Here is a 22,973-nt window from a genome sequence, read left to right as displayed (position 1 = left end):
TTGTAGAGTTCTATCATGTAATAGATTTGTTATAATAATACTGCCCGGCACAGTGAATGGCACATTGTAGGTGGCATATTACTTAATTTTTAGTGAGTAAATCTATTATTGCTAATTTTAGTTCAACGTTTTATGCTGCACGTATTCCTTGAACTTGTTCTAAACAGCTGTGGAATTCTAATGACATTTTAAAAAGATTTTATGCCTTAATAGTAACTTTTTCTACTTACTTCCCCCCCTCAGGTATGAGACCATAAATTTCAATTTTTTTTCCCCATTTTGTAGGGAGTAGATGAGTTTAAATGGTATTGCTAGATAATAGCAATTTTGTCTTATCTGACAAGTTCTAGTTTCATTGCTTTTGTCAGGTAAAGAGAGTTGTGTGAAGCTAAAGGAAAAATCAGGCTTCACACTGACAGATTTCTTTCTCATTCTGTCTTCTGTTTAGGTAATTATATTAATAAATGCCTTCTAAAATCTCCAAAATTCTTGTTTTAACTAGCCTCTCATTTGAGAAATTATAATTCGTTACTTTGGTTTAGTAAGAAATTGCTTACATCTCTGATAACTCTAGTTAATCCTAGAAGTTGGGAAATTACCTCTTAAGACAGGGACTTTTTGTGTTCTAACCTTGGAACAGTCCCTTCTTTCTGTCTCTGTTTTCTGGTACCTTTTTCTTTTAGCCCCACATGTCACAAAGAAAACATTCAATGGCTCCTATCTTTGGTTGTTTTCTAGGAAATTAAATTTTCCTTTTTTTGTAAGGGAAGGAAGAGTTTGGTGTTATTAAATAAATTTTATACTTTAAAAAAATACTTAGACAACTTTGTTTTTTAAAAGTACCATCCTTTCAAAGAAATAGATTCCACTTTATTTCTGAGTTTGATTTGGAGAAAAAAAATTTTTTTTTCTTTTACTCCTATTTGTAAATGAATTCTTAATTTGCAGTTTAGCTGTGGTTAGCTTGCAAGTGCATTGAAGGTAATGGATGATGCTAAATTTGTAGTGGCTTATCAGAAAATTCCATCAGTTTTACTTTTAATATTATGAAGGATTTAAGAGAGCAAAAGTTGATTACTTTGGAAATGTAAACAGCTTAGAAGAGGATTGTAAAATCAGAAGCCTGCTATGATTACAGGTACATGAAAAGAGTTGGTTATTCATATCATTTGTTAATGCTGGGAGTGAATTTTGAGAATGAAGATTTAGTGTCATGTTAGAGTTCTAGCACAGTAAATTTATTGTTGCTGCTCAGTGAGTGAATGTGCCATTTTGCTAAGACATGGAAACTTAAGGTACCTGCTGGAAATCCAGATATTGAAACTCTTCTAGCATATCCACCCTTGAAAGCAGGTTGGTATGAAGAGCCAACTGTAATGACATGGACTTGAGCCAGAGTAGTATGCATGAACCTTTTGGGAATTAAAAAACTTGCTGCACTGCTACAAAAAGCTTTTTATCCTAACATGTATTACATATTTTAGTTTTAATAGTATTATTATGTTTATGTAGTATGGTTTAGTCTGAAAATTTCTGCATGTGCTTCATGTATGGGGCCTCCCTGGTGGCTCAGATAGATGGTGTATACTTTAAAAGTTTGCAGAGTTTTTATATTTACTTTTGTAAAATATGAAGATCTCACTTGGTTTCCTGTCTTTAAAAAATTCTGGATTGATCTTAAGCTTTTGCATCACCTGGCAAATCTTATGATAGAACTCAGATGACATTCCAGTGGTTGAATACCATGGTCCAGATACAAAATTAATGTTTTATGTTAAGAATCAAAATACAGTGATTGGACAGTACTCAGAAATTAGGTGCAATTCACTTTAAACTTTTTATCCCATCTTGTGCCACAGAAAAATTGAGTTACATGGAGTTGGTTATTTCATGTTGGCATATTGATAAAGGCTAACCAAGCTGAGTTTTAAGCTGGTTTATTTTACTTTTGATATAGATAGGCACAATTATAAAATCTGTGTATTTGAGATCTTCTTAATAGCAAAGATAAAAATCCTATATTAAATTTGGGATAAATAATATCAAGTGTTTTTGCTTATTGGTTATTTAATTTTATTTTTTTGCAAAGGACCTGTTTTCATTTCTCAATTCTTTCCTAGTAGTTGATTAGTCTTTTAAATCTATGGTTAGGGAAACATAAGCTATGAAAGAACCATTGTAACTATGATCTGAGATTAGAATTTGACTCTCTGAGTGACCTATTGTAGGTTAGTGTTGTATAAATTAAAGCTATGTGACCCTAGAATCTACTTTTATTTTTAAAAGATTTGGTGGCTTTTAGAAAATACCAACTAGTACTTAAATGCACCCTCATTGACTGCGAAACTTCTTTGAATAATACTGTAAGAAATTCATTAATTTAAATTGAAATGGTGCAATAAATTTGGTAAAAATTTTGGAAATTTTTTTGTTTTGAAAGTTATTATCACTGTATTTTAATTATTTTGTTAGAATTTGCCCTCACTGTGGTCTTTGGTCTGGCTTCGAAATATAACCCCTGCCCTCATCCAACAGCTATTTGAAATAAAAGTAATTTTAAGATGCTGGGACTGTTGGTGATCATATTTGTGTATGTGATTCACTTAGAATTTAAAATTTCCTACTCTTCAGTACTTGTCATTCAATTTAAAGGTACTTTTCCTTGACTCAAGAAAATGTGAGTAATGTTGAGTTGCTGCTGCTGCTAAGTCACTTCAGTTGTGTCCGACTCTGTGCGACCCCATAGACGGCAGCTCACCAGGCTCCCCCGTCCCTGGGATTCTCCAGGCAAGAACACTGGAGTGGGTTCCCATTTCCTTGAGTTGTTGGATTTTAAAATCTTTTCTTTTTTTTTTTTAGTGTATTTATTTATTTTGAGTTTTAGAATCTTGACTGAAGATTTGGATCAGATGTGCTCTGCTTGATAATGTCACTGTAAAAGATGTGTATTTCATACATCGTTCATCCCATTTTAACATCTAAAATTGGGATGTGTCCTAAATTGACCTAAAATAATTAATACACCTTAAAATTGATGACATCTTAAATTTCAGTGAAATATTAGTACTTAGATTTCTTTGTAAGGATCAAACATCTTCTCCTTTGTAATCTGAACAATAGTTTTATGATATTTGTGTCAGGTTTTTAATTTTAGTAAGTTTTAACATGCACATACCTGTGCAGCCAGCACCAAATCAAGATAAAGAATATTTTACCCCAGAAAGACCCCTTGTTTCCATTTGCAGTCATACCTCATCTCTTGTTCGTCTACTGATTGGTTTCCATCCCTATTAGAGTGGCCTTGTAGAATTTCATTTTAAGAGGAATGATATTTTTAAGCTTGTGCCTGGCATATTTTGGCTAGCAAGTTTTTGAGATGTGTTTGTGTTGTTGTATGTATCAGAAGTTTGATTCTTTACGTTCTAGGAATATACTAGTTTTTCTGTTCATTCATTAATAAACATTTGGATTAGTTCTGGGTTTTGTCTGTTTCAAATAAAGATAATGAATATTCATATACAAGTTTTTTGTGGACATAAATTGTAACAATAATAAGAACCAGTGGTTTCATTATGTTTCCAATTTTAATTTGCAAATTCAGTCTCTGCTATTTGCCTGTTCTAAGAGTTTGCCTGTTTTAAGAGTTTGTTATATATTTTTCAGTATATTTGAATTAGTTATTGCCGTCAAAGGAAGAATCTTAGTATAGGCTGAGTCTGAATTAGGTGTGGTCTTAATCCTCATAGTTAAGGCAGCCTATAGTACTCTGTATCGTCATTTCTAGTCTCATTATTGTTTTGGTAATGACTCATATTTTCTGAGTTTGTATTATGTGTCAGATGATGATGTAATCATCTTTACATATATTATGTCATCTAACTCATACAACAGTTGAGGTGGGTTCTGATAGTATCTTTATCCTATAAATGAGGAAGCTAAAGCACAGATGGCTCAGCTGTTTATAGTGGTAGAGCCAAAATTCTTAGTTTTTGGATTTCCAGTCCTGCCCATATAATTTTATTTAACTTGTAATTATGATATGTACTAATGGTACTTTACAATTAATACCACCATGTAAATGCTTCAGTGAAAAAGGTATTCTGCCTCCAATACACTCACTTGCTTCTGCTGCTTTAGCACAGTTCAGAGTCATTATATAATCCACTTTTCTTTGCCTTGCTTTTTGAGAGTCCGGCTTTACTTGTTTTTGTTGGTAGCCTAGTCCTTATAGGTGTTTGGGTTTATGATACTCTTCCACCAATGGCAAGAGGAGATAGCATGGCCCTCATTTCTCTTTTTTTGTAGGTTAAAATTGCAGTGTGAAATTTATAGCTTTTATGAATAGAGGTATAATTTTCAACAAGTTATGCTCTCCATGCATCATTTCTGCCCTCATTTTTAATGAAGATAAAAAGTTTTTATTTACCTTTCATGGTATTAGGATTGTATAAGAAAATGAACTTTTGTTGCTCATTGCATATTCCTTTGATAATTATTAATGTTATTAGCCAATACACTTGCTTTTCTTTTTGTGACTTTTTCCACTTGTATCGTAATTCAGAAAGTTTTTTGTTCTGAAAATTTTTTTTAAATTGTAAATGAGATCCACAAGTCTTCATTTCCACATCTTTACTCCAAATTTTTAGTAACAAATTGCTTCTGAATCTTAAATCTTGGCAAAGATTTAGGGCTCTAAAATTCGATTAATTGTGTATGTGCTGTGTACTTAGTCACTCAGTCATGTCCAACTCTTTGCAACTCCATGGACTATAGCCCACCAGACTCCTCTGTCCATTGGGATTCTCTAGGCAAGAATACTGGAGTGGGTTGCCATGCCTTCTCCATGGGATCTTCCCAGCCCAGGGATCAAACCCAGGTCTCCTGCATTGCAGGCAGATTCTTTACCATCTGAACCACCAGGGAAACCCTGATTAAAATTATCTGAAATGGATTATGCTAAAACACTGGTGCTGTATCCTAGTTTTAGGTTACTCTTTATTTTCTGATCTAGACTGAATATCAAAGACCTGAGTATTTTTAGTAAATTAAGTTAAATGAAAGCTGTTTGAGTCAGCTTAACCAGTGTGATCCAAATAAAGGGCAGTTTTGGGAAGAGAGCTTTAGATTTTTTAGTAGGCTGGGTGGATATGTAGGGTTTAACATTATCTATTCCTCCAGAGTATTCAGAATATAATTAATTATGATGGCTTCAACAGGTTCCAGCAACGGATAGAAATGCTTTGAGTTCACTCTGGGGAAAACTGGCCTCTGAGATCTTAATGCAGAATTGGGATGCAGCCATGGAAGACCTGACACGGCTAAAAGAGACCATAGATAATAATGTGAGTTACACCTTTTTAAGGTGATTCTCTGAAGTTTCTATGTATCCTTCATACTTCTTAATAGGAAAAGCACTGTGTACTTTTAAAAGGAAGGAAGAATGGGAGGGAGGAAGACTAAACTAAAATGTTGACCTGACTTAAAAATCACAGTGGGTTAGTGGGTTGATTAATTTTACTGAATCTCCTTGAAGGAAGTTGTCAAACTTCTTTTGGCTCTTAGAGAAAATAACTCCGCTTTCATTTTTGTTAGAGCTGTAATGCCTCTTTTACCTGTTTCAGTGGAAGAGACATAATACTCTTAGTGCTACCCTTTATTGAAAGTCCTATGCAGAAGACATTTTTCATCTCCTATTAGTGTCTAATAAAACCTCTTTTAATGGAGTATTTAATTTAGTGCTTGCTTTTAAAAATGTTTTCTGAAATGAGTGTAACTTAGAGGCTCTGTAAAAATGGCTTAGTGGACATTGTTGAATTTGTCTCTGAGAACAGGGAAATTTTGAATGTCAAGGGTCATGTAGAGAGCAGAGTAGTATAGGAGATTGGACTTTGATCGTAAGAATCACAGTGTGCATGCTTTAGAAGGTTCTCATTTTAAAATTCCTGTATTAGCAATAATTTATTCCCTTTCCTCTTTCTCATATATTAATATTTCCTTTGTATACATTTTTTAATCCTTTAGTCTGTGAGTTCTCCACTTCAGTCTCTTCAGCAGCGGACATGGCTTATTCATTGGTCTCTGTTTGTTTTCTTCAATCATCCCAAAGGGCGCGATAACATTATTGATCTCTTCCTTTACCAGCCACAGTAAGTTATTTCACTGTTTTTTTTTTTTAAATATTTATTTGTTTATTTATCTGGCCGCACTGTGTCTTTGTTGTGGCCTGCGGGAGCTTTTAGTTGTGGCATGTGGGATCTAGCTTCCCAACCAGGGATTGAACTGGGCCCCCTGCATCGGAGCTGCAGTTTTAGCCACTGGACCACCAGGGAAGTCCCCACTGTATAATTTTCACTTTAATTATATGAAATCAAACGGGATTTTTAAAATTTAAAATGTACTTCTAACATTTAAATTTGTTTTCACATTTTTTTTCCCTTCTTCATGTGGTAGATGTGCTTGTTCATGGAAAAAGCTTACATATAACTCTTAAGTAAATTATTTGATAAAAGTATATTCTGAGCCCTAAAGTGCTCTTTAAGTGTGGTCCCTGGGCCACCAGCATCAGTATTTTGCAGAATGTTATGCCTTATCCTAGAAGAACTGAATAGAATCTTCTGTGTAACAAAAATCCAGGTAATTCATACTTGCATGAAAGCTTCAGAATTAGAAGACTTTAGGCTGTATTATTTGGAAGGAAGATAATACATCCCAGGAATCCCTATTATATCATCTTTGCTCTATCATCCAGCTTTTGGTAACAAGAAATACACTGCTTTGTGAACTATACTATTCTATCATTAGGTAGAAGTCATTTTTAAAATTTATTCTTTATGCCTCTGAATCTTCTACCTGTTATTTCTTATTATTTTGGTTGGAGCAACAGAAAACAGGACTTACTTTATGAAAATATTTCAGATACCTGAAGATAATTTTCCTTATTTTTCTTTCCTTCAAGCTAAATATCTCTGATTTTATCAAGTAATGTAGTTTGTTACGTTCTTTAGTATTATGGCTGCCGTTCTTAGATAACCACCAGTTTATCCATAGCGTTTTCAAAATCTGGATGTTTAAAATTGAAAGCTTATTCTAGAATATCTAAGCTTTATAGAAAACAGTGGCAATATTAGCTTCAGTGACCAGTGCATATGCTTTTATTAATTTAACCCAAGATTTCATTAACTTTTGTTTCTGGGTGTGACTTATTAACTGCATTGTTGGCTAAATCACACATAAATACTTTGAGCCATATTTCTGTTATTTTTAACCTAAATTAAGATAGAGATCCTAATACATTTCACTTGATTTTTGCTTATTGTTGTCTGTCAAATTAAGATTTTAATTTTTTTCTAAAATGTGTATTTACTTTACAAAAGTATAGTTTAGGAATTGATGGTATAATACCCTTTTAATATAAAATCAGTGAACATTGAATAACCTATATTTTTTGTGTGATTTTCTGAAGTTTTAAAAACAAGGCAGTAGTACTCTAGCAATATTTTTACATAAGTTGATGAAATATAATCATCTAAACTGATCACATTAGTAACCATGTTCTTTAAATGCTCAGTTTATTAAGGTTTTTAACACTGAAATATTTGACTTCTTCAGTTAAGTTGTTAACATGAACATCTGAACTTTAAGAGAAATTATTGGTGGTGATAAAGATGAAAAATATTTGCCAACCAAGAAGTGCCAGTAATTTTTAAATGTAGAAACAGGGAGCCATTTTTAAATGGTATAAATTGTGTTTTCTCCATTAAATGCTAAATATTCCCCTGAATCTGGCAAATAGAAGCACTTTTATCAGAAATCTGCTTGGCTTATTTTCTGTATTAATATTATAACTTAAGTTCAGTATTAGTGTATTTAGTCAGTATTTGCAGGATAGTGAAAGTTGCTCAGTTGTGTCCGACTCTTTGTGACCCCGTAGACTATACAGTCCATGGAATTTTCCAGGCCATAATACTGGAGTGGGTAGACTTTACCTTCTCCAGGGGATCTTCCAAACCCAGGGATCAAACCCAGGTCTCCCTCAGGTGGATTCTTTACCAGCTGAGCCACAAGGGAAGCCCTTGTATCATGATACACTAGTCCAGTTTGTTAAAACTGAACACAGGCAAGGAAGTTTTTGTAACAGGAAATTTTTTTGATCTTTCCTTGAAAAAGCAAAAACTACATGGCATTAAGTGAGGTAGAAGACAGTGTATGATTCCAGCATTAAATTTTAAATGTAAATTACAAGAGATAAAATTTTTTATAACTTACATGGTTTACAGTTATTTATTTTATTAGAGATTATAGCATTCAGATATACCATCTAGGTTCACAATAGTCGGTAAGGCATAAAAGCTTATTTCTATCTGAGCTGCTGTTCCTCCTTAAAGAAACCCTCTTTGTAGGAAATTGAACGTTGCTCAGTCTTGTCTTGCCTAGGACTGTATAGTTCCTAGGGTTCTTTTGCAACCCTAGGAACTATGCAGTCCATGGAGTTCTCCAGGCCAGAATACTGGAGTGAGTAGCCTTTCCCTTCTCCAAGGGATCTTCCCAACCCAGGGATCAAACCCAGGTCTTCTGCATTGCAGGTGGATTCTTTACCAGCTGAAGCACCAGGGAAGCCCCTAAAATTTTATAGTTGCATACTCTTTGCTGGATGCAATAATAGATTGTAATCTGGAAAGTTAAGTTATAGTACATTTGTTGCATTAAGTAAGCTCTTAGAAAAGGTTAAAAAAGGAAAGTCACTGTGTACTCAAGTAAGATCCTACAAGGATGTTATATTTTTTTCTGACTTTTGGTATAGGAAGCCCACAGCTTTATTTGGTAGTATTTTAGGGGTTTATTTGCAAAGAAAAAAGCTAAACCAACTTCAAAAAAACTGACATGCCATCATTTGCTATAAGTGCTAAGAGGACTAAGAACATGAAACATTGACCAGATTGTTCTGACCCTATAGGTTTAATATTTATATAGGAAGTTGTGGAGTACAGAAGATTTCTTTATGAATACTTGGAATCAGGATAGAATATTAATTTATGTGACTAGAATGTTTAATAGCACCATTCATATTAACATATCCATTTCCACAATATTTTTGTCACTAGGTCTATCCAGGATCCAGGTCAGGAACATGTTGTGGTGTGTATGTCACCCTAAATATTTGAGTGGACTTTTCCAAGATTTGCTTTTTTCTATACTTCTCTTTTTATGATTCTATTTCAGATCAACTACCTCTCACTTTGCCCCCATCTTCTTTCTTTCCTGGTCCCCAGTATTGATTTAAATATTTTTTATCAAGTTCTCAAGTCTTCCTAATAACGATAGTTTTCTCTTACTAAATTGATGAGTACTACCTATCTTTAATTTTAAACTATCCATGCATCTTATGAAAAAAGATGTTTTGTGAGAATTTCAAATTCAAAAATTAAGGATATAGTTCTCAGTATTTATGGGGGTTAATCAGACATGCATTCAAATGAGAGGAGATTAAAAATAAAATTGTCATGTAGTATTTTGCCTCCCTTCTGAATAATAAACCTGTAAGATTGTCTTATGAATTTATTAATATCTCTAAAGTCATGAGTGCAAAGTATGAACCTTCCCTAAATGAGCAAATTTGATTCAGACATTAGATACTGTAATAGCTGGCTCTAATCTTGGTACCTAGCAGGTGGGTTATAAGGACAGGTTTTCTTGTATAAAGTCATAGGGATCCCTAGGAATTGGCCTTCCACGCTACTACTTATGGATAGACTCACTCTCCTATAGTTTTTATAGTTTCATGTGTATCCAGAGAGGAATATTATTGAGCTGATTTTAAAAACACATCTTTAAATAAAATAAACAAGAAAAGTAAAAATATTCAAACCCACTGTAAAAATTCTATAATACAGATCAAGGGGAAATAGTATGGATTTGTTCTTGACAACCTTATGGCTTTTATATAATTACAACTATATTTAATTCCTTAGTAGAATCATTTATTATAAATAGTAGAAATATAAAGGTAGTAGTTGAGATAGCAGAAAGTTTTGTTGAAGATAAAAAATCAAACTTATAAAGGAAAACAATGCAAAAAATATTTTTTAAATTTTAAAGTAACATAAAGGTTCATGGTTATAGAAATATAATTAAAATAACAACTTAGAATTAAGACAGTTAATTATGAAGCTGTATTTTGTAAGTAGGCTTAATGCTTTCATTTGTATTTCCATGGGTTCATGTATAAAAAAGAATACCTTATGCCATTAAAAATCTCTGAATACGTTTTTAAAAACTAGAAATTTCATAGCATGTGCTTCCTGGACAAAAATACAGTAAAACTGGGCATTATTAAAAGTTTTATAAATAACTGAATCAAAGAGATTAAGTGTTATAATTATGAAATACCTGCCAAAGCAGCACTCAGAAATTAGTTCATAGCCTAGAATACTTGTTCGACTTTTAAAACCTTGATTAAAAGTACAGAAAAACAGAACAAAGGCAGTGAAAATAAAATTAGCAATGTATTAGTAAATGTCAAACATTTTCATCCTCCCAACTTAGTATTACAGCTTTAAAATTTCTCCAAAATATGGTGCTTATCATCTTCACTTGCCATAGGGTCAGGTTGCCATCATATTTTCTTCCTCATTAGTAATGTCTTAATGACATATTCTCATTTTTGCCTGATTATAACTTTTTCATGTGAGAAAACACCCAGTTGGCTTGACAGATTATTGTTTCATTCGTTTTCCTAGATTGCATATTCTTTAAGTAGAGTAGGTTTTAGGAAGTAGTGTGTAACTTGCATTTATGTCTCTACAGTCAGTATGTCTTTTTCAATTGTCATTGGTATATAGTAGGTATTAATGGAGAAAGTATCATATTTTTCTGGTTTTAATTTCTAATAGCACAGAAATACAATTTAATGTGGTTCATTGAGTATATGTTAAATTGATAGTTTATATAGATTGTGATTTCAGGCTTTTTTCAAGTACAAAAAGTACTGCGATGATTATTTATACTTTTGTCCTTGAAGTGAAAGTTTAGATGCCAGAGCCGGTTGAGTCTCTTATATCATATACATTATCATTTCTGCCATAATTTATTCTGAATCTAAAATGGAGATGATTTACACGTTTGAAAATGTTGAACTTTTAAATGTAATATAATATATAAGATAAGGTATCAAATGTAAGCTGGAACAGTGTTCGTAGGCTATTAGAGATGAGGCTTCCAAACGTAGATGCTATTTAGTAAGAAGAATGCATATGTAATACAATGCTCTCGTTACTCTCCATTTGTAAAAAAAGATTCAAAGTTCAGTTAGCAAAAGAATGTTTGATTTGTTTTCTAAATTAAAAAATGTGTATTTCCTAAGAAATTTCAAGTTTTACTGTTAACAGTCAACTAGATCGTGTCCAGAATTTATCCTCACATACTATCTGCCGTTATTTTTCCAAAACTTCCTAATTGTTCCTGACAAGAAAACTTTTTTATGCAAGTATTTTACTTGCTTCAGCTTAGGATGATCTCTAAAAATCCATCCTCTGCAGTTATAGTAAGTCTAGCCTTTTTAAATTTTTTTAGCCTTTCTGGAAATACCCTTTTCTTCTTTTTGTACCAATTCAAAGCCTGCCTGTTTTTCAAGATCCAGCTCAGGTTTACTTCCTACATAAGGTCCTGTATATTGTGCCTACCTTATACTTGAAGTTTAATTAATGTCTTTCTAAAAAAAACTTACAATTGCCTTATCACCCTAACTAGATTATAAGCATGTTTGAGAGGAGAATTTTATTTGGTGGTTTATTCTGTCTTATCCTTTGATTACTAAACATTCTGACTTATAATTAAAAAATACTGTAAGAACACTTCCATAAAATTAAACAGTCAGAGCAGGGTTGTGCTAGAGAAAGAGTAAACTTTCTTATTTGACCTTCCTGAAATTGCACTTCAGAACACAATAAATACTGAACCTCTGATTTAAAGGAAAAATAGTTTTAAGTTAGATTTCAAAAATGGAGAAAGTATAGGCTCTTTTCTTACATAGTTTATAATCCAAACAAATAACACAAGTAGCTTAAGAACATATTTAACTAAATATAGATGTATTGTGCCAGAGAAGGCGATGGCACCCCACTCTAGTACTCTTGCCTGGAAAACCCATGGATGGAGTAGCCCGGCAGGCTGCAGTCCATGGGGTCGCTCAGAGTCAGACACGACTGAGCGACTTCACTTTCACTTTTCACCTTCATGCATTGGAGAAGGAAATGGCAACCCACTTCGGTGTTCTTGCCTGGAGAATCCCAGGGACGGGGGAGCCTGGTGGGTTCCGTCTGTGGGGTCGCACAGAGTCGGACACGACTGAAGCGACTTGGCAGCAGCAGCAGATGTATTGTGCGTGTTAAACAGTATAAATTTATGACACTTACCAGTGAGACCTGGAGAAGTTAGAAGATGAAAATTGATTTGACTTTAAAATTTTTATTGATAAAGAAGAAAGGAGATGAATGATAGAGAAGTATAACAGAAAAGCACAGTGGTTACTGGCAGGCTGTTAAATAGCAATACCTAGTTTTTTTATATTTGAACTAAATCATATGATTACTGATCCTTAGTTTACACTAAGATGACTTGCCCAGAATCACCCTTAATCCTCACTCCCTTCCTTTTTGTACTGATCAATATAGATAACTTGCACCCATACATAGACAGGATCGCTTCTTTCCTAGCAGGTAGGAATTCCCTGCTGTGTTTGGAAGTCTACTGTGGTAATGCTGTATACCAAAAGCTATGGACCGCGAGCTAAAAATTGTGGCCCATTACCTTTTTTCTCATGGCCTGCAATCTGAGAATGACTTTTGCATTTTAAATGGTTAGGAAAAACAGTGAAAAGAATAATATTTTGTGATGTGAAAATTATGAAATTACAGTTTTAATGTCATTGATCTATATTGATCTATCTGATCCGTGCACGTATAGAGATAGATGGATATAGAGAGATACAGAGATGATCTATATCTGCTTTCGGACAGTAACAGCAGAGTAGAATTGTTGTGACGGAAATGGTCATACGTTGTTGCACTTGCCTTGCTTCACTGCTGCTCAGTGCTCTTTGAATCCCAGTGATGCTGCCCTAGTGCCTGGCCCTTTTCAAGTGTCATGTGTATCTACATGGCAGCATTTTATCAGTGCATACTCATCATGTCAAAACAACAGGAGAAAAGTGGATTTCAGATGTGCTTAAATTTTAAGGCACAATACACTGGAAATATTTTGTTTCAAATTAGAAAGCAAAGCTTTGAACTGACATTGTAGATATGCTAAAAGTGTACAGTGTTCATCCATATAACCAGGCCATAAGCATTCATTACAGTATTCCCAACTGATTATAAAGCAGCTCTCAGAAAATTTAGGAAATTTAAAACAATATTGCAGCAGAATTTCCTCACAAAATTAAGGAAAATGAGGCTTCAACCAAAGTAAGTTTCTGAACAGCTCTTTTGTTAACCAAGTAAGGAAAGCCGTTTACTAGTTACGTTCAGTTGCAGCAGCCAAAAAAATATGTCCAGAAAAAAAGAATTGGTTTAAAACTTATAGCCTTCTACTGAGAACTGTTCCTCAGAACTGAAGATATTGGGAGCACATAAGTAGTCAATTAAGAAATAAAGTATATGATTTTTTAGTGATTTCTTAGATTCTGTTGATAGATGTTTATCATTATGGCTAGTTGTTGATTTGAGGAATCACTGTTGGAATTTGAAGTGTCTGAAGAACATGCCTTTATTATAAATAGTCTGTGGAACAACTACAGTTGAAAATATTTTCAGAGTTAAGAAAACACTAATTTAGTACAACCTGGAGTGGAATCTGCTAAACTATGTTAAAAATATTGGTGGCAAATATATGTGGGGGAGAAAATTGCTTATTATTGGACAAATTTACAAAGCTTGTGAAAATGTGAGGTGTTGAAAGCCTATAGTTGTCCATTGCACTATACATTTCCATGTATTTTGTGGAAGATTCCTGAATCCATGGTGTATTATTAAACCATTAGCGTCAACAGTGAGCTTCATTTTCTTTTGTGGGCTTAACTGTTCACAGTCCCTGAGTTTCTGTTTGATCAATAGAATATCTTGACTTTCCCTAGTACCACAGTGAATGGCTTTGCAGTGGCAAAGTTTTATTGTGACTTTTTCTAGGTTGGAGTAAGATGGAAATTTTCCTTAACAAAAAATTGCCCTCAACCACTATGAGCAAGCCCTGGATGGCTCTGGAAGTTATATTTTGGTATAGACTTAACGTTTCTTAGTTCAACCTAAAATTACATATCTGAACAGTACTTACATGCAGACTTGTACTGCAGCAGGCATTTGATGATGAATAACATAGTATGAATCCTAAGTAATGTCTAGCTGCTTTAACCTTTCCTGTTCTTTCAAAAGTCTAAAGAAGAAATGAGACCTTCATTCCCACACAGATTTGTAGCAGATACATTTTTTTAAGCTCAAGTTACATTTCCAAAAAGTTTTAGATCTCATTGTAAGTACAAAGGAAATTTCTGTGTATGAAAATCCATCTAACTGTGCAGTTGAAATAGAAATGATTTATTTGCAATATAATGATAGCTAAAAGGCAGTATCAAAAGATCTTAACAGAATTCTAAAAAAGCCTTCCCCAAGTGATAAATATGCTAAATTAAAGTCTTATCATTGATATTAATGTTTGGTAGTACCTGCATACATTAAAAAATCATTGTCAGGTTAAATATGAAAAATCTCATTACAGATTAGCATTAACAAATAAACATTTGCAATAAATTTTAATAGGGATCTCTAAATTTGAACCCAATTAAGCAAAGTTGGAATTTTACTATTTTTATTAGTAGACTTGAATTATAAATATTTGTAGTCAGCTATTATATTTTTGAGTTTTTATAATAAAATATTTTAGAAATTTGTTTTATTTTATTTTATTTTTTTTTTTAACCTAGAAACTCCCTTAGTTTATTATTATTTTTTTTTTTCACGGTTAATTTCATTTTTTTTTTTTTTATTCTTCCAATTTTATTTTATTTTTAAACTTTACATAATTGTATTAGTTTTGCCAAATATCAAAATGAATCCGCCACAGGTATACATGTGTTCCCCATCCCGAACCCTCCTCCCTCCTCCCTCCCCATACCATCCCTCTGGGCCGTCCCAGTGCACCAGCCCCAAGCATCCAGCATCATGCATCGAACCTGGACTGGCAACTCGTTTCCTACATGATATTTTACATGTTTCATTGCCATTCTCCCAAATCTTCCCACCCTCTCCCTCTCCCACAGAGTCCATAAGACTGTTCTATACATCAGTGTCTCTTTTGCTGTCTCGTACACCGGGTTATTGTTACCATCTTTCTAAATTCCATATATGTGCGTTAGTATACTGTATTTATGTTTTTCCTTCTGGCTTACTTCACTCTGTATAATAGGCTGTTTTATTTTTATATAGGTGCCTGATTAATATTCTGAGTCTTGCCTCTTGACCTGCAAAACCTAAAATATTCATTATCTGGCCCTTCACAATAATTTTCTAACCCAGCTATATACCCACATAGAGAGAAATGATTTCTTAAGGACATCATTTTCCAATAAAAACAGTGAAATTATACATGATGCAATAATACAGAGAAAGGATAAGTAAAAAGGAGGGGGTTACCATCATATAAAATAAACTTTAATCTTGTATGAATAAATCTATGAATGAGTTCCATAAATGTCTACTAAAACTACCTACTTCAAATCTGATTAAGAAAATCAATCATGCTCTCCTATATACCATGTCTCTGGTAATAGTATTGAGGCAGTCACTTGTACTGAACAACAAAAATTGCATTTAAAATTTTCTGCCTGAAACTCATACTTAATTTTTCAGATAATGAAGCTTTTAGCTGATTTAGTTAGTTATCTTTTCTTAGAAATTGTTTTGTTCTTGAGTTAATGTTGATTATTTTTATACCTTGCCTTGTTTAGAGGGAATTTAAAGAGGAGTAAGTGGAACTAGATTTTATCTAAATGGTAGGTTATTATCAGATTGTAGGGTCCTCTGATGAGTTCAAACAACATTTTATGGCGTATCTACATTATGACAAAGTATAGAGATTTATTAACATTATAATCTGGGAGATCTTGGGAGATAAGGTTTCTCTTCTAGACCTTGAAGAATGGCTAGCATTTAGACGTTGAGAGGGATGTGTTTGGGGGAGCAGTTCATGTGGTATGAGCTTTAATGAGAAGTGAGGAAAGCAGGAGGCAGTCAGTGGTATGCTGGGAGATAGAGCTGGGTGGGTACTTTGGAGCTTGAAGATTCAACTAAAAGAAATGGACTTTATTGACAAATATTTCCAACATGGTGCTCAGAGGTTCTTACTGGATAAAAATGAGAGAGCTGTAAAAGGAAATTGAGCAGAAGAAATACAGGTATAAATACCGAATGACCAGGGTGGTCAGCTGCTTATCATCAGAATAGTTTCCAGTCTTCCATCCCCTGAAATTAATTGTTTTTAATTCAATTTGTGTAAGCGCCTGATTCTCTTAATTATGAGGAGTGTTTTGCACATAGCTTTTCATAACATTTGTTCTTACAGGTAAATGAAATCTTTTGAAACAGACTGATGGCTTATATAAGAGCCTTTCAAAATCCTTTTACTCAGCAGTGGTAATAGAATTATTTACCTCTTAAGTGAGTCTCTCATCTCACTCCAAATTGAGAAATACCAGCTAGCATTCTTACATTTAAACTTTTTCTTGGTGAAGATGGCCCTAATAATACTCATTTGTAATTGTTTTACAATCCTTGGTTACTGGAACAGTGCAGTCTGATGGGCTGCTTAAGTGTTTTCTTTAAATCACAGATGATTATAGATCTAGAAAACTTGGTAAGTTATTAAGTAAATTGCATGTTTTTATTTAGGTATCTTAATGCAATTCAAACGATGTGTCCACATATTCTCCGCTACTTGACCACAGCAGTCATAACAAACAAAGATGTTCGAAAACGCCGGCAGGTGCTAAAAGATCTGGTCAAAGTTATTCAGCAGGTAAAAAGTAAAATCTTTATTGATTTTTAAAATGTGCCTAAACTTTAACCTCTTTTTCTTGAAGAAGTAGGACTCTTAGTTCTTAACGGTGAAAAGAGTGAAAGTGAAAGTCGCTCAGTCGTGTCCCACTCTCCTCAACCCCGTGGCCTATACAGTCCGTGGGATTCTCCAGGCCAGAATACTGGAGTGGGTGGCCTTTCAGTTCTTCAGGGGATCTTTCCAACCCAGGGATCGAACCAGGGTCTCCTGCATTGCAGGCAGATTCTTTACCAGCTGAGCTATCAGGGAAGCCCCTGTTGGTAGGCTAAAAATCTTTTTAAAAATAGGAGGAAAATATACATGAAAAGAGCCCCAAATGGGCATATGCTGCCTTTCAGTTCAAGATATATTTATGGTAGGTGTGGCATGAGTGAATACTGCTCTCTGCTAGTTGGATACTTAATATATATTGTGTATTAGTGTTGCTCTTACTGCAAAGAGTAAAGGAGATGCCGAGCCTGGATTTTTTTTTGAAGGACACTACCTAAATAATACCAAAGTAGTTAATCTTTACATAATTTTAATATACCTATCTTGTGCACAAGCTATAGCACTACTGCTTGGTTTTTAGTGAATATAACTAAACAATAACTCAACAATAACTAACTGTGGGTTCAAAAAGAACTTCAATATTTATTTTATCTGAGAATAATTTAGATAGAAAAAGGCAGTTTTATTCATCAGAATATGAATACACTTGGAGAAGTTCATCACTGTTTATTGACTAAGGGAGGCTTTTGGCTGTAGAGGAATTTGAAAGCTTCTGGAATGGTTCTAGGATGACCATTTAGAGAACTTGGTTTAGAAGGCATTATAAGGTTAAGGTGTGGCCATGAATTAGGATATGAGCAGTTGCTTTGAGAAGATAGTACTTGGTAATTTGTTAGGAACTAATGGTAAGGGAGGAGAAAATAGGAAGATTGGGGGCTGTCTACTACTAAACAGTGTTGAATCAAATCCAGCTTAACCTTTGACTTAATTTTACAGGAGTCTTACACATATAAAGACCCAATTACAGAATTTGTTGAATGCTTATATGTTAATTTTGACTTTGATGGGGCTCAGAAAAAGCTAAGGGAATGTGAATCGGTAAGTATACATTTTTGCTTACAAATTAATAATTCTTTAATTTGGGGGTATTATAAGAATTAACAGAGTTTTATTAATTATGTCAGAAATGTTTATTAACCTTAAAATGGCAGACTGTTTAGAAATGTGTTGGGTCGAAGACATTTCTAATGTTATTACTATGTGTCTACCCCTTTTGTTAACAGTTGATTAAAATATTAAGGGCTTTATAAATACACACATAATTTCATGTCTTATCCTGAATGAATAAAAATATGTGAAATGCTTTATATGTATAAGCAAAATTATATCAAGTTTTACATCACAGTTGTGATTCCAGCATGTTACATAAGCAGGCCTAATTTGAAATTTTTCTTACGACTGTATTTTAACATTTGCTATAAATCAGTCAAGCTAAGAGTGAATTTTTAAACTAGTGTCTTCTGTTAGCTGGCAGAAACTAAGGTACTGTCAGAGCATCTGAAAAAGTTGGGCTTACAGTCTTTTTTCTTAGTAAGTTAGTTTGCAAGTTTTGAAAAACTAAGGATTACTTGTTAAATGCATTTACCAAATCTGTAAGTAAGTATACCTTTAGAGATGATTTTCAAACATTGAACAAAATTTGTAACAACTTGGGTATATGTAGTATAACAACTTGTGTACATGCAGTCAAATGTGACATTATTAGATATTGGTGTTTATTGTAATACTAAGTATCTAGGCCGTGCCAGGCAGTGGGGCACTTGGTTGCTGTTCTTGAAGTTAAAATACTCTCTTTTAATTATGATACATCTGTGAAATAGGTGTTACCCTTTGAATTTTTTTCTCCTGTGGCTTTCCGCTCTACTTATTATCACAGAAGTATGCATATCTTTAGTTCATATCTACTTTAAACAGCTGGAAATACATTATCTACAGAGCATTTCTATAGATTAATGACAGGACAAAGCTTCTTTGTTGTAAGGCTGATCAGGTCATCAGTGGAACAAGGAAACGTTGTAGTTTTTAGCTCTTTTTCTTGTAGCATTCATTTTCTTCTTATTTGCATTTCTAGAGACTTGAATATAGTGTTCTGAAAAGTGCTGTGAAGTAGAACCTGTGATATTAGATGAGAGAGTTGTAATGAAAGGAATAATGAGTAGAGAACAAAGAACATATTTGAGACAAATTTTTAAAATTGCTCATCGGCACTTATAATTTTTTCCTCTTATATTTTATTCATATAGGTACTAGTGAATGATTTCTTCTTGGTGGCTTGTCTTGAGGATTTCATTGAAAATGCCCGTCTGTTCATATTTGAGACTTTTTGTCGCATCCATCAGTGTATCAGCATTAAGTAAGAATACTGATTTAATTTATACTTTCTACTTTTAAATTCCTACAAACTTTTCATTTATTATAAAGTTACAGTTACCAGGATTCCAGTTAATTGGATTTCTATTGTATTTCTCTGTGCTATAGTAGAAAAAGGAAATGTCATAGTGATTTATTAAAAATCCTAAATTTTGTTTGAATTCTGGGATGCTTCAGATCCTTCTTATTTTCTATATGTGTGGGAAAGCATGATTTTTGAAAATTACTTGAAGGCAGTATTATGATTGTCAGAGAGTTACTTTTTAAAAGAATACTTTTATACCATTACATAGGGAGAAAAGAGTGATGACCAGTTTTAGAATGGTTTTCAACAGGAGTTCACTTAAGGAATTAGTCCTTAGTAAATTGGAAATGCTGTTGAAAAGACCACATTTGGTAATTATTTCAGTGAATTGAATTTATTTTATTTAATTATATATTTGAATTCTCATAGTAAACTCCTGTGACATCCTAAAATGTTGAAACATGGAAAAGTTATGGAGAATTTCAGTTGAAATTTTCTCTGTTGTGTGAAGAAATTGTTGGGGAAAAAATTGTGAAACTTACGTAATTTAGTAGAAACTGATTTTATGTATTAGGAATTGAAAAATAGCAGTGCCCCTTGACCACAGATGAAGGCAAACAGTTAATGCTCCTTAAATGTTTAAAAACTTACTACGTTAATGTTTGCCTCTTAGGAATTGTATGTACACCAAAGTTTTTCTTTAGAGCCTTTGGTTTTCACTAAGTCATCCATTATTGCTTGCCTTATTTTAGTGGGTTGTCATTGAAGTGGTTATTTAGAGTTAGAATTCTAGTGTGAACATGGGTCTTTTCCTTTGGGAGTTGAAGCTTTGACCTTATTTAGTACTTTATTATAGCTAGCAGATATACTGATACAATTTTAAAAATCTGGTTCCCAATCTAGTTCTAACAGTCATTAGTCCTGAAATGCAGTATTATCTATGTAAGCATCCATATTTATGTATATGCACAAGCAGATAAAGGAAGAGCTCTTTCACTTTGTTTTGCCTGCACTTGTGTTCTGCTTTCCTCCTGACTCCGTGGAACCATATGACTGACTCTGGAAACCCAGTTTTATGAAACACTGATTCAGTACAACTCCTTTGTTTTGTAGCGCCCCGTTTATAGCTGAGAAACTGAAGGCTCAGAGACATTAAGCAGCTTAGGTCTTATTTAATGCAAGATTCTGAGCTAATAGCTCTCTGACATTCATTGTCTTGACCCTGGTTATAAATTCTTTCTTTTTCATTGTGAGCAATTGATATTTTTAGAAATAGCCGATTTAGAGTAATTTGTCATTAGTGTATCATTTGAGCCAGAGGATAAAGATGGAAAAAACCATGAGTCAGTGTTTAATTTTTTGTCCAGAATCTGTAGAGTTTTGTTTTTTATCTTACGAATATAGATTCCCTGAAGCCACCACAAACTTTCTGAATCCAGTTTTCTGTGTTATGCTGTGTAGGGCTTTTGTGTTACACTAAATAGGGCTACTTTACTGTTGCAGTTAGGGTGATTATTCCAAAGCACATCCAAGATTGAGAACCATTGCATCAGGTCACAAAATTTTTTTAGGCACATAGTTATAGCCTGCTAGGGTAATGGATTGAAAAATGAGTGATTGAATATTTTTAGTATGCAGTGAATTAAGAGGGTAGAGGATAAGCATAAAGTATAGCTTCATGTGAATAAACAGTTCTCCTTAGTGCAACAGTGCTATCTCAGATTGTAAGGTTTGGGGGGTGGTACCAGAGAGGATGGGGGCCAGTAGGACTCAGTCCAGGGGCCTAGGCTTCTTCATGTTTTTAGAACTGCTTTAATGGGTTAGAAATATGACTGAAATAATGTTAAGCATCTGAGTTGGGCTTTTATAAATATAGCAAATATCTTCAGTCAGACACCAGGGACTTGGAATCCATGATAATGACCAAACTAGCTATTGTTTACATTCAAACAGTACATAGAAAAAATTACTGTTCTCTAGTTCAGAGGTTTTTAAACCTAGCTATACATCAGAATCATCTGGAGAACTTAAAAAACCACCAGTATAACTTAAACTTAAGAATGGATTTTTCTGGCTTTACCACAGACCTTCTGAATCAGAATCTCTGGGATCAAGACTTGAGAATCTGGTTTAAAACTTCCCAGGTCCAACCCCTAAAAAATTAAAGCATTCTCAGAATGGGAAGGGGCAGATCTCAGCACCTATAATTTTCAGAGCTCCTCTCAATAATTCTGATGTAAGAATTAATGAAGAAATCCTCTGTGCCCTTTACAATTTCCTTCAATGGTAACATTTGGTGAACCATAGTAAAATACACAACCACCCTATTGATATTGATACACTCAGATATAGAACATTTCTGACACCACACAAATTCCTCAGATTGCTCTTTTATACCTGTACCCACTTCCTTCTCGCCTCTTATGAACCCTTGGCAACCATTCATCTGTTTGCTATTTCTGTAATTCTGTCATTTAAAGGATGTGTAGAACTTTTTAAAAAGTAGTGTTCGGGGTAGTCCATGCATATGATACAGATTATGATATAATTAGTTAAGAGTTTGATATAATATGATATAATTAGTTAATAGTTTAACTATGACAATTTTTGAAAGAAGAAAATATTACAGATGTGAATGAGTGCCAGGCACTAGATAGAAAGTAGAGAACACAGCCTCAGAGCTTAAAATCCAGAGGGAACCAGATATTAAATAAAGATAAGATTATAATTAGAATAGGCATTTTGAAGAAAAATACAGAGTAATTAGAATAACATGGACATAATTTGTATACAGAAAAGTCAGAGAAGTAATTTGGATTGAAGTTTCACTGAACCCTGATAGCTCTCTAAAGTATCTTTAAGTAGACTCTTCCATCGTATACTAATTATGACAAATCACTCCATTTACTAGTTTACGCTGGCCTATCTCTGCTTCTAATTAATTTAGTTATTTGATATTTGATCTTTTTTAGGGCTAGGGGGAAGGATTTGTCTTTGTCTTCCTTTCTTTCCCCTAGTGGACACATATCAAATGCTATTCAGCATTTTAAAGCCCATGGTTGTTTATTAAATAACCCTTTCCATTTGTGATTTGGAACATTCTCTGTTGATAGGATTCTTCACTAAAGGGCACATGTGATAGTCTTATCTTTATAAAAATGTATGTTAAGAATGTTTTTATCAGTTTATACACAGCCCTTTAGATTTATAGGATAAGTTACAAATCTGTTTACCATGAAGTATGCAACATCTGTCAAAAAAGATTACTGTGGTGGGATTTAATTTAGTATAGCCGAATAGTTTATCAGATATGGTGTGTCTGAAATTTAAAAGCTGTTCTAGAATAATCCTTGGACCAGTTTTCAGTTGTAGATAAAAACAAAGTATGGAAGTAATATTTTGAATGTGTATGATAAACATGTTGGAG

At 33.6% G+C, this 22,973-nt stretch overlaps 1 protein-coding gene across 1 annotated transcript in view; it reads left to right on the top strand.

Annotated features, from left to right (window-relative positions):
- EIF3E (eukaryotic translation initiation factor 3 subunit E) overlaps positions 1-22,973 on the top strand; it is a 47,646-nt gene that overhangs the window by 12,762 nt on the left and 11,911 nt on the right. The window contains exons 6-10 of the mRNA XM_086336314.1: positions 5,217-5,342; positions 6,022-6,146; positions 16,935-17,061; positions 18,088-18,189; positions 19,395-19,504. Coding sequence (XP_086192440.1) covers positions 5,217-5,342; positions 6,022-6,146; positions 16,935-17,061; positions 18,088-18,189; positions 19,395-19,504 — 590 coding nt within the window. The remainder of the gene's footprint in view (positions 1-5,216; positions 5,343-6,021; positions 6,147-16,934; positions 17,062-18,087; positions 18,190-19,394; positions 19,505-22,973) is intronic.

The sequence above is a fragment of the Bos grunniens genome, chromosome 14 (genome assembly GCF_055505025.1).
Source record: "Bos grunniens cultivar Pamir isolate PY7600 chromosome 14, Bosgru_T2T1.0, whole genome shotgun sequence".
In the NCBI taxonomy this organism is placed as follows: Eukaryota; Metazoa; Chordata; class Mammalia; order Artiodactyla; family Bovidae; genus Bos; species Bos grunniens.
Note: the sequence above shows the minus strand (reverse complement) of the source record. Positions and strands in the feature narration are given on the sequence as shown.